The sequence below is a fragment of the Canis lupus genome, chromosome 1 (assembly GCF_048164855.1).
Source record: "Canis lupus baileyi chromosome 1, mCanLup2.hap1, whole genome shotgun sequence".
NCBI classification, from domain to species: domain Eukaryota; kingdom Metazoa; phylum Chordata; class Mammalia; order Carnivora; family Canidae; genus Canis; species Canis lupus.
In genome coordinates this window covers 26,608,566-26,621,619 of record NC_132838.1, presented here as the reverse complement: position 1 = coordinate 26,621,619, position 13,054 = coordinate 26,608,566, and the positions used below count along the sequence as shown (strand labels likewise).

General features: G+C 36.4%; 1 protein-coding gene across 10 annotated transcripts in view; it reads right to left on the bottom strand.

Moving 5' to 3' along the window:
- Window positions 1–13,054, bottom strand: part of LOC140632168 (pantetheinase) — a 34,218-nt gene that overhangs the window by 2,327 nt on the left and 18,837 nt on the right. For all 10 annotated transcript variants that reach the window (XM_072823927.1, XM_072823922.1, XM_072823935.1 and 7 more), the window contains 3 exons: window positions 7,009–7,201; window positions 6,035–6,326; window positions 5,019–5,380 (listed from right to left, as the gene is read on the bottom strand). In XM_072823927.1, coding sequence (XP_072680028.1) covers window positions 5,019–5,380; window positions 6,035–6,326; window positions 7,009–7,201 — 847 coding nt within the window. The remainder of the gene's footprint in view (window positions 1–5,018; window positions 5,381–6,034; window positions 6,327–7,008; window positions 7,202–13,054) is intronic.

Genomic DNA, 13,054 nt, shown 5'->3' with positions numbered 1-13,054 from the left:
CCTGACTAAAGCGGTCCCCCTGCTTCTACTTTTGAAGTTGGAGAATAAATGCTTTAGAGCAAATGTGTTAGATGGGATACAATTAGATTTCAGGTTAAGGTAAAATGAATATATGCTCCTATTTTATTTTCTTGACATCTTACTGAAACCAACATTAGGTTTTTGTTTGCTTGTTTTTTTAAGACATAAACTCACAAGGACAGAATGGGAGGATAGATCATGGTACAACGTTGGAAGCTGGGGTGGTTGATGCAGAAGAGGCAAATGATTTAGCAGACCTAAATAGAAAACCGAGTCCTAAACTGGCAATGGGAGAGCCAAGAATCAACCCTATCTACACTGCAGAATACTCAGAAGATTCCATTACTGGAAGCACTAAGTGCCCCAGGAGCCAGTAAAGTACTGGCTAAAGTAAGGAAAATTTGTGGGAAGTTAAGGATGCCTCAGATACTGAGTCCCCCATCATGGATGTGCAACTGTCCTTACCTTCCTCCCATAAAAGGTGGAGCATTTATTTCCAGAAAGGGTAAAGCAGATTATGTTTAGTGGAGGTTTTAAATAACCTAGTTGAAGGGGATTCATGAATGAAACCTAGTAAATGTTGTGACCATCTCCTTCCCCCAGGGCCACATCCGGCAAGGTCATTGCTCCCACCTGGCTCTCTAAATGCTGCCAGCAAATAATTAATCCTTTAGAAATAAAATTGCCAGATAAATACAGGAAAGGAGTCTTGTTAAATTTGAAGTTTAGATAAACTAAACTACCAAAAATAGTTTTCAGTTTAAGTATGTCCCAAATATTGCATGGAACATACTTGTATCTTTTAAAATATTTGTTGTTTACCCAAACTTTGAATTTACCAAGCCATCTTGTATTTTAGTTTGCAAAATTAAGCAACACTATTAAGGAAGGGAATTAGAAGAATTTTAAAACCTGAGTAACCTGACCCATCTCAAGAGGAAGTCTCCAAATATACTTAACTCAGGGATTTCTTTAACAAAGGGCCTGGCTAGTTATTCTCCAGTGAAGCTTAAAATTGGCAAGTATCACTCCTATGCTCAACTTTTCAGTCAGTTTTTGGTAATGTTAAAGGGTAACCCTATCTATGAGGAAAGCTTCTAACATGAAAGGGAGAGCAAAACAAGTAGATAAAGGAAATTTGAGGGGAAAAGAAAGTATTTAAGGGGAAGAAACTCCAAGGAAAAAAAGATTTCCTTAATAGCCTCAGAGAGTTAAATACTGTATCCAGAAAACATCAGCAAAAAAAAATACAAACAAAAACTCATAAAGGAAAAAGTAATTCTTCAAAAATAAAAACATGTCAGCAAAAATAAAAGACTCAATGCAAGCCTTGGAAGATCAAGAGGAGAAAAACTCTCAGAAAGCAAATGGAGAAAATGAAAAGAAATAGCAAAGAAAAGTTTAAAAAATTAGAAGACCAATCTAAAAGACACAGTCCCCGATAACAGGAGTTCCAAAAGAAGAAATGAAGGGGAGGAAATTCTAAAAGATTTCTGAGAAACCAGGAGGAAGAGGGATACATATACAAAGGATCAGGAATCAAAATAACTCAAGAATTCTCATTGTAGCAATACAATGACCTTGATTTCCATACCTAGGGATATACTCCATTAAATATGAAAAGAAAGGCATTTTCAGTCTTTTAAGTTGAAAACATTTCATCGCCCACTTACTCTCTTCCCAGAACTTAGAACAAAGGAAGTGTGTGGTATTGTGATTTATAGTAAGAAATATATATTCGGTCTTTTTCTAGTTCCTGACAGAGAAGGCCCTAAAATCCTTGGAATTTCCTTAGTGATAAGAGGGGAAATGTGAAAGGAGGCACTTTTTTTATTCATAATGAGCCTCTTTCCACCACACCTGAGTGCATGTTAATGATGAGATTTTTGGAAAGCCTTTAATAACCACAGAATGGAAATGGTTACCATCTGGTAAGAGAGTTGGAAATGTAAGCCTCATCATTTACACCCCCATCTCTGGGGAGGAGAGAGGAGCTGGAGGTTAAATTAATCACCAATGATCAATGATTGAATCAATTGTGTCCATGAAATTAAGCCTCCATAGTTACTACTAAAGTATGGGGTTTAGAGAGATTTCAGGCTGGCAAACAAGAATGCCATATTTACATGCCAGGAAGGTGGCACAAGCCAAAATCTCCATGGGGACAGAAACTCTTATGCTTGGGACACTTCCAGATCTTGCCCTATGTATCATGTCCTCGATTGTTCGTATGTATTCTTTAAAATGTCCTCTGTAATAAATGGTTAGTAGTACATAAAGCACTTTCCTGGGTTCGATGAGCCATTCCAGAACATTAGCAAATCCAAGGCAGGGATATGGAAACCCCTGATTTACAGTCAGGTCAGAAAGCACCTAGACTTGCCACAAGTCTCAAGCGGAGAGGGGACCAGACTTGTGAGACCAAGTCCTTACTCTGTGGACTCTGCACTGGCTCCAGGTAGATGGTGTCAGATGTAGGCTGCTCCTTCTCCCACTCTCCCTTAACAACTGCTGTAAATCTTTATCCAATATTTTACCATCTTCTACTCTAAAAAATGATACAAGCACCTTCTTTACCCACGTCCTTAAAATTCACTCTAGAATACTTGGAAAATCTTTGTGGCAAGATGTGGAGTTATTGTATCCTTATTTCCTTTAATTTCTCTTCTCTCAGTTAAGAAATAGATTTCGGTGTTAGAGATTTTTCTAGCATTAATTATCATCACAGTTAGACTATAAAAGATTATGAACATAATACCAAAATCCCTCATCCTCAATCCCAAGATCAGACTTCTCTAAAAATAAAGGCTTTGTAGCATTTGACATTGTGACCTAATTTGAACTAATATAAGGCTATTATGTTTTTATTTAAGCTATTTAGGGTAAATAGTCCCATGTTTTCCATCAGTCATATTAACATGTTTGATTTGGGGTGCTGCCCCAGATTCTGCTGGTGATATTGGGTACCATGGCTCCAGGTGAATGTTCCATGAATACTTCAAACCAACATCCAAAATGATCTGAGCATCTCCCCACTGCCACTCAATCTGCTCCCACTCTAGCATTCTGATCTGTCAGAGCATTATATTCACCCAGCTACTCTTGCCAGAAACCTGGCACACTCCGGTTGCCTCATTCTGCTTTCCTATTCTGTATCAAATTAACTACTAAGTTAAGTTTTCTAAATATTGCTTGACTCCAAACCCTGCTCTTATTCCAACATAATCTTGGTACAGGTCCTGATAGGACTATGCTAGTAATCTAAGTAGCCTTTTTGCCCTAGTTTCATCATCCCACAGTGATCTACTCAACAGCAGATCTGATAACATCATTCCCTTGCTGAACACCTTCCAACAGAAGACTGTCACCCAGAAAATAAAGTCCAAACTTTAGGAATGACTGGTAAGATTCTGTCAAATGTGATCCTGCCTCTAGGTTCATCTTCCACCAACCCTTGTTTCTTACATTATGCCTTAATAACAATGACCTGCATACCCTACTTCTTGACACATCCACACACTTGCTCAAATTCCATTCTGTCTAGAATTTCCTTCCACTCTTTTCATTTGGATAAAAGCATAAGTCTATATATCATGTCTCTGGAAACTTCCCTGAATCTCCAGATTAGGCCAGGTAGAGCTCGTTCGTATTCCTACAACAAAATGTGGATTCTAAGTTCTATTACATGCCACCTGTATTGACCTTATTTATTCATATGTCTATCCCTGCTACTAAATTCTTCAAGAGAAGGGCCTTTACTTATTCATCTTCATATCCAGTAGCACTGAATATATACCTACTATGCAGTAGGCACTAAAATAAATGTCCAAATGAGCAAGCATTGGTAAAGTGTTTGTCATATAGCAAACAGAATATTGTACAATGGGCTTAGGTCCAGCACTCAATAGTTTTCAGTCTTAAATGAGTATGTGGATAATTTCACATAATATGTCCTTGATAAAGCTGAGCATGGATGTCTGAAGTACCTAGACCAGGTAGGGAGGTGGGAGTGGTGCTACAGAAAGTGCCAGGGCAGCCTTCTTGGTGAAGACAACACTTGAAAAGCACTGTGAATGGTGAATAGGTGGGGCCATCATAGATAAAGGAAACCACCTGTGCACACATGCATAGGGTCTGCAGATGCCCACACAATGGGGAAGAGGAAAGGTCTCAATATGAGAGAAGCCGAGGGCACATGTGAGAGAAGTGAGAGAAGACAATGGAGACTAGGAAATGGCACATGTCAAGAATTTGAGTATGTTTTGTTAAGGAATTTGATTTGCCCACTAGAAGACAGTGAGGAATTTTAAGCAAGAGAATAAAATAATCAGAAATGGCTTTTAGTAATTTTTGTAACTAGAGTACAGGAAATGGATTGGATGGGGCTGAAATGTCAACAGGAAGCCTTGAAATAGGATGGGAGCCAGTTTAGGGAAGAGGAGAACAGAATGAGAGGAATATGAAAGTTGTTTGCTCATAGGGGTCACACCTCACCAGGCTATAATAGTTCCCCCTTTAATGTTGAGGGAAGTGAACTATCTACTACATATCTCAGAGGTCAACTGTCAATGTCTCCAGGACATACTTAGTGTCAAGCTCTTAATGAAACATGCAATGATAAGCTTTAGTGGACATATCAAAAAAAAAAAAAAAAGGATAAATTTATTCAGGAAGGAAATAGGAGAGGTTAACAACCATTAAAGTCATCTGTAACTTAATTATTATATCATTTTAAATACAGGTACTGTAAATAAATCTTCTGCCTTTTCTCTAGCCAGTTTCAAATCAGACTGACAACTAGGATTTCAAGTTTTAGCACATATAAATTCAAGATGCCCAACTAAACTCAAATTCAAATAAAATTTTTAGTGCACATGTATCCAAAAAATTGAGGCATACTTATAATAAAAATAATTCATTGTTTATCTGTAATTCAAATTCAACTGGGGGTCCTGTATTATATCTGGTTAACTTCCTGTGACCAAAACAATAATTACCTGTAAATAATACCTCCCTTCGACAACATGTAGTCCATCAAACGCCCCTAGGGCATAAACTTCATCTGTTCTCTTTTCAGACATCTTGTAGCTTAGATGACAGCAGAGTTTTTTCTGACAAACTGTGTAATTTCCTGTGACTCTTGTGAGCTCCAAGAAGGTGAATTCATCAAAAAAAGCAGTACCTGTAAATTCCTGATTTTCTGTTGGGAATGCTTTTATACCACTGGCATAAGAAGTCCAATTCACCACGATAGGGTGATGTGTATAAGAATCCAGTTGTGAGAGGAGAAGTTTTCCCTCTTTTGTCTTCATATCATAATGAAATGCTCTTGGAGAATCGGGTGCATAGATGCCACTTCCTGAAAGTGATGTTGGAAATAGCATTTAAAATAGAGAAGTGAAATGGAATTGCATAGTTGTTATTGTTATTTTATTTTATTTTTTTTTAATTTTTTTTTTAATTTTTATTTATTTATGATAGTCACAGAGAGAGAGAGAGGCAGAGACATAGGCAGAGGGAGAAGCAGGCTCCATGCACCGGGAGCCCGATGTGGGATTCGATCCCGGGTCTCCAGGATCGCGCCCTGGGCCAAAGGCAGGCGCCAAACCGCTGCGCCACCCAGGGATCCCTTGTTATTGTTATTTTAAACTCACATTACCATTTACTCTAAGTTATATGCATCATTAATTATAGTAAAATATATTGAAAAGGACATCAAGTGAGAAGAAATCAAAGTATGATACTAAGAGGCCAATAAGAGAAACTTTCATGTAAGAAGTGGTGAATTTTTGAAGGGGAAAAAAAAGTATACATATAAATGGAAAAAAAAACAAACCTAAATAAATCTACAAAACAATTTGGATTGAGACTGATTCTACAGTATGTCACCAGCTAGATATGCAAAAATTAAGAAAATATTATATTAAGGAGTATACATGTTAGCTAGAAAAAATATTTTTTCTTGTACTTTTTTGATTACAAAAGTTTGTAAATTTTAGAGCTTACACATTACCTGTCATTCTTTTTGAGGGGTGATGTATATTGGATGCAAGGAAGTTGACTCCCATGCCCATTGCCCAAGCTGAGTGGAATTGAATAGCTGATAAATGTGGCAAAACATTCATCCATGCTGTTGGGAAGACTATGGTATCCACATGGAAATCTTTCACCAGAGTAACAGCAGGATCATAGAAGAGTATATCAAAGCATGTGAAAACGCCAAATCTTCCAAAGATGGTGTCAAAAGTCACAATCTCAGGTTTCTTGGGTACATTGAATTGATTTTCACCCATGAAAAGGTTGTGCTGTAAGAAACGGAAGATGAAGTGGGTAAAAGTCTCTTTTCAGAAGTTGGCCTGGGTGTTACTGTGCCTGAAAATGTGCAAGCCAACATCTCTTAGTGCCAATTTAATCCATGACCACTGTCTTCACAGGGAAAAAGTGTAAGAGAATCAGAGATTACTACAACTGATAGGAGCCTTTGGTTCAATATCCACATTTTATAGATATGTAGAAGGAAATCCTTAACTATTAAGGCCCTCTTGAATCTTAGAAAGACATAGGAGTGAAATAGATAACTTCTATTTGCCAAGAACACTTAACTCTTTTCTGTGGAGAAAGAACTTTCTTTGCTTCTTTCTCTTCAAAACCAAGTCTATCTGGTAGGTAGTTTTTCCTTCTAGTCTTGACCCAATGCCAAGGCATGTCTTTAAAAGGACAAAGTCTAAAAGGCAACATTATACGTCAATGCAGGTACCTCCTGCTGATTTTCATACACTTCCACAGATATATTCCTGTGTTCCTAAATGCATAGGAAGCCTCCTGAGCCTCTTCATAGGAGCTTACCACACCTAATCATTACTTACTATGCTTTGTCTCTAGTCTGCTTCTGAAGTATACTTTTTACCAACACTAATTATTTTTCTTTCTTGTCCACTTTATTTTGTTAAATACTTAGTAACTGAACTGTTTGCAAATTAATTTTACCTTATGGTAGCGTGCCACCAGTTTTCCCTGAGAATCAAACACCACATCAGTGTTGTATTGATAACGACCATCGAGGGGACACTGAGAGTCACTGGCATTGCATGGCTTCTTATCTCCAATATTAGCTACAACGTAGATAGAGTTGTCCTTGGCCAGGCAGCTGAGTCTTTCTTGCACTGGGGTGTAGCCAAACCTGATATGTGTTTATTGGAAAAAGAAAACAAAAATGAAACTTATCTTTTAATAAAATTCAGAATTATGTTGTCTAAACCTATTATGTTATATATGTGAAAATAAATTCTAAATAAAATCATAGAAGGGAAGGATTAAAACAAGAATAGATTTCAGAGGAAGTACATGCTTGTGAGAATTTGGTTGTAGGAAACTCTTCTAGGACAAGATTATAGGCCATGAATTTTTTTCATCAGAGCATTTGTCATCATATATAATAATCATGTATTCATTATGTGTTTGTCTTAAGATGTGTGTGACATCTCATGGATATTTGGGAGCAATGATACACATCTTCTGTTCACTAACCCTGGCAGAAAAGAGGAATAAAAAAATATTTCAAGTGAAAGAATGAAAACTTGGAATTTACAATTCCAGATGGCAGAGTAGGAAGGACCAGGAATACATCCCTCCACCTAGATAATATTTGTATCAGCAGAATCTAACCTATGCAACTATTTTGAAATTCTGAAGTCTACCCCAAGGCTTGTAAATTCCAAGGGAAGGCTTGGAAGGCAAATTGTAGCCAACTGCAGTCAATTTCAGCTCTTAGCTCAGCAATGGCTACCCATGCTTTACCCCACATCCATGCAGGTGCCTGGAGCACCATGCAGGCAGCTTATTGGGACCAGGTTGGACAATAAAAACCCTGTCCTCCAAATATCAGGGATCTGTGTTCTGATCACTGATAAGAGCTTCTGATCATGGAGGTACAGACACAAGGGTAGGTAGCCATTTTTGTACCCCATTACCACCACAACTACCATATTATTGCAAGTCCTTCCCCTACTAGCTCAAGTAATTTCTAGAGGATTTAAAGAGCCATGGTTGTCTTCTCTCTCCCTTCCGTAATTTTGTCCTTTTTCTCTTTTGGGAGTCAGACATTTAAAGACTAGGACATAAAAAAGCAATAATATACATAGGAGAATTTAGAAAGTCAACACATGTGGTCAGGGAAAGACACAGGCTAAGAAAAGCCCTCAAAAGATCTTAATTTCACACCTCAAGCTTATGCCTAGAACAGAAACAGCCTACAAGAATCAAAACAAGCAAACTAACAAAAGGCACTAAACCCTGAGGAAGGGGAAGAATTTGATGTCCAGAATGATCATATTTAAGATTCAAATATCAATTTATCAACAAAAAAATCACAGGCATGCAAATAAACAAGAAAGTATGGCCCATTCAAAGGAAAAAAAAAAAAAAAAGAATAAACTAATAAACCTACAGAAATCATCCTACGGAAAGACCACAGGGCAAACCTACTGGACAAAGACTAAAACAACTGTCTTAAAGATGCTCAAGAATTAAAAGCAAGTGTAGAAAAAGTCAAGAAGATAACATATTAACAAAATGGAAATATCAGTAGGGAGATGGAAAACCTAAGAGGAACCAAAAAGAAATTCTGGAGCTGAAAATTACAATGACTAAAATAAAAAATTTACAAATGGTATTCAAAGATGAATTTTAGCTGAAAGAATCAATAAATTTAAAGGTAAGCCAACTGAAATAATCAAGTCAAAATAATGGAAAGACAAAAAGATTGAAGTGAACAAGGCCTAAGGGAGCTGTGGGACACCACAAAGTGGACTAATACACAGATTATATGAGTCCAAGAAGAGTGAGATAAAGAGACAGAGAGATTATTTGAAGAAATCATATCTAAGAACTTCCCAAATTTAATTAAAGACATGAATATAAATAACCAAGAAGTTCAATGATCTCCAGGAAGGATGAACTCAAAGACACCCATACCAAGACATGTTGCAATCAAATTGTCAGAAGCCAAACACAAAATAAGGATTTTGAAAGCCACAAGAGATAAGTGATTCATAACATACAAGGAATCCCCAGTGAAATTATTAGCAGTTTTTGATCAGACACTTTAGAGACCAGAAAGCAGTGGGCCAATATATTTAGAGTGCTGGAAGAAAAAAAATGTCAACTAAGAATCTGGTATCCAGCAATACTGTTCAAATGTGAGGGAGAAATTAAGACACTCTATGCTAATATCAGGTAAAATAGATTTTAAATTAAAAAAAGATTACAAGAGACAAAGAAGGACAATTTATATTCATATTCACAATACAAGAGAACTCTTAAAATTCAACAACAATCTGATTTTAAAATGGGCAAAAGACTTGAATAGTCTTTTCTTAAAAAAACAAAAACAAAAACAAACAAACAAAAAAGAACCAGCCATGCAAATGGCCTATAAGCATGTGAAAAGATGCTCAACCTCACTAATCACTAGGAAAATGCAAATCAAAACCACAATGAAATGTCACCTCACACCCTTTAGAATGTCTACTACTTAAAAAAAAAAAAAAAAAAAAAGGAAAATAACAAGGGTTTCTGAGGATGTGGAGAAATTGGAACACAAAGGCGCTGTTGGTGAAAATGTAAAAATGACATGATTAGGAAAAGAACTGCCAGGAAACCAGTTTGGTAGTCCCTCAAAAAATTAAAAATAGAACCAGCATATGATTTGGCAGTTACACTTCAGGATAGATTTCCAAAAAATTGAGAGCAGGGTCTTGAAGATACATCTGTATACTTATGTTCATGGCAACGTTATTCACAATACCTAAAGGTGGAAGTAACTCAAGTGTCCATCAATGGATGAAAGGTAGTAAAATGTGGTTATACATACACAGTAGAATATTATTCAGCCTAAAAAGGAAGGAAATTCTGACACGTGCTATAACACGAATGAACTTTGAAAACATTGTGCTAAGTGAAATAAGTCAATCACAAAAAGGTAATATATAGGTAGCTAGCATAGTCAAGAGTAGCCAAATTCATCAATATAGAAAGTAAAGTGATGACTGCCAGGGGCTACAGAGATGGGGAAATAGGGAGTTATTGTGTTCTTTCTCCAGCTTTACTGAAATATAGTTGATATTTAACATTGTGTGAGATCAAAATATAAAATGTGATTTGATACATGTATATATTAATGTTTACCACAATTAGGTTAACACATTCTTTAGTATAATTACTGTTTGATTGTTAATACGGTGAGAGCATTTAATATTCACTCCCATTGCAACTTTCAAGCAAACAATAGAGTATTGTTAACTATAGTCACCATGATATACATTAGATCTCTGGAACTTATTCCCTCTTATAACTAGAAGTTTGTATCCTTTGCCTAACTTTTGTCTCATTTCTCCCACCATCAGCCCCTAGCAACTATTATTCTCTCTGCTTCTATAAGTTTGGCATTTTTAGACTCTACTTATAAGTGAGATCATGCAGTTTTTGTCCTCTGCCTGGCTTAGTTCACTTAGCAGAATGTTCTCGGGGTTCATCCATGTTGTTGCAAATGGCAATATTTCTTTTTCATGGCTGAATAATATTCCATTGAATATATGTATATAACACATTTCTTTATCCATTCATCTGTTAAAGGTCACTTCATTGTTTCTATGTCTTGGCTATTGTAGAAAATGCTGCAATAAACATAGAGGTGCAGATATCTTTTGGAAATAACGATTTCACTTCCTTGTGGATCATACGGTAGTTATATCTTGAGGAAACTCCATACTGTTTTCGACAGTGACTGCACCCCTTTATATTCCCACCAACAGTAGAAAAGGTTTTCTTTGTATTCTCTTCAGCAATTGTTATCCCTTATCTTTTTGATAATTCCAGGAGATTTCCAGTGAGCGTGAGATATCATACAGTGGGTTTGATTTGCTTTTTCTTGCATTTACTTGATTAGTCATGTTTGGGGGAAATGTCTATTTAGATCCATTGTCCCTTTCTCTCCCTTTTTAACTATTGAGTTGTGTGAATTCCTTACGTATCTTTGGATATTAAGCCCTTATCAGATATAAGATTTGCAAATATTTTCTCTCATTCTATAGGTTGCCCTTTCATTTTGTTCCTTGGCTATGCTGAGCTTTTTACCTTGAGGTAGTTCTATTTGTTGATCTTTGCTTTTTTTGTTTATGCTTCTGGTGTCATATCTAAAAAGTCCTTACCAACTCCAATGTCAAGATGTTTCCCTGTTTTCTTCAACTGTTTTACGGTTTCAGGTCTTATGTTTAAATCTTTAATACATTTGAGTTAATTTTTGTGAATGGTGTAAGATAAAGGTTCAATTTTGCTCTTTTGCATATGAATATACAGTTTTCCCAATACCAGTTATTGAGGAGACTATCCTCTTTCCATTGTATATTCAAGGCTGCTTTGTCAAATATTAGTTGACTATATACACATGATTTACTTCTGGGCTTTGGAGTCTGTTCTACTGGTCTATGTGTTTGTTTTTATGCCAATAAAATAGCACAGTAAGTTTTGATTACTATAGCTTTCTAATATAGTGTGAAATCCGGAAGTGTGATGCTTCTGGCTTTGTTCTTTCTCAAGATTGCTTTGGCTATTTGGAATCTTCAGTAGCTCCATACAAATTTGAGGATCTATTTTTTTTCTATTTCTATGAAGATACAATTTTAATTTTGATAAGCGTAGCACTGAATCTGTAGATGGTTTGGGTAGTATGAATATTTTAACACTATTAACTCTTCCAATCCAAGAACACAGGATCTTTTCATTTATTTATGTTTTCTTCAATTTCTTCCCTTAATGTCTTATTATTTTTGGTGTACAGATCTTTCCCTTCCCTTCTTTTGTTAAATTTATTCCTAAGTATTTTATTATTTTTGGTACTTTGTAAATGAGATTATTTTTTAATGGTTCATCATTAGTATACAGAAATAGAACTGACTTTAATATATTGATTTTGTATCCTGCAACTTTCCTGAATTCACTTTTTTTTTCCAATTTTTATTTGAATTCTAATTAATTGGCTCCAGGTATAGAATTTAGTGATTTATCATTTACAATAACATCTACTGCCCATCACAGTAAGTGCTCTCATTAATATTCATTATTCATCTAGCCCATTTCCCCACCCATCTCCCTCCATCAATCTTTGTTCTATAGAGAACTCTAGCTATAGAATTAAGAGTCTCTTATGGTTTGCCTCCCTCTTTTTTTTTCCTTCCCATATATTCATCTGTTTTGTTTCTTAAATTCCACATATGAGTGAAATCATATGGGATTTGTCTTCCTCTGACTTATGTCACTTAGCATAATATACTCTAGCTCCATCCATGTTGTTGCACATGGCAAGAGCTCATCCTTTTTGATAGCTGAGTAACATTCCGTGTGTGTGTGTGTGTGTGTGTGTGTGTGTGTGTACACTACATCTTCTTTAAAAATTTATTTGTGAGAAGAGAGAGAGCATGAGTAGGGAGGGGGGAAGGACAGAGAAAGAGGGAGAGGGAGAAGCAGACTTCCCACTGAGCAGAGAGCCCAATGTGGAGCTCAATCTCAGGACCTCAAAATCATGACCTGAGCTGAAGGCAGATGCTTAACCAACTGAGCCCCCCAAGTATCCCTATACTACACCTTTATCAATTAGTGAATGGACATTTAAGCTCTTTGCATAGCTTAGCTATTGTTGATAATGCTGCTATAAATATCGGGATGGATGTGCCCCTTCAAATCTGTATTTTTGTATCCTGTGGGTAAGTACCTAGTAGTATACATCCTGAGTTAGAAGGTAGTTCTATTTTTAGCTTTTTGAGGAATTTCCATACCGTTTTCTAGAGTGGCTACACCAGTTTGCATTCTTACCACCTGTGTAAGAGGATTCCCCTGTCTCCACATCCTCACCAACATCTGTTGCTTCCTGTGTTATTATTTTTAGCCATTCTGACAGGTGTGAGGTGGTATCTCACCATGATTTTGATTTGTATTTCCCTGATGATGAGTGATGTTGAGCATTTTTTCATGTGTCTGT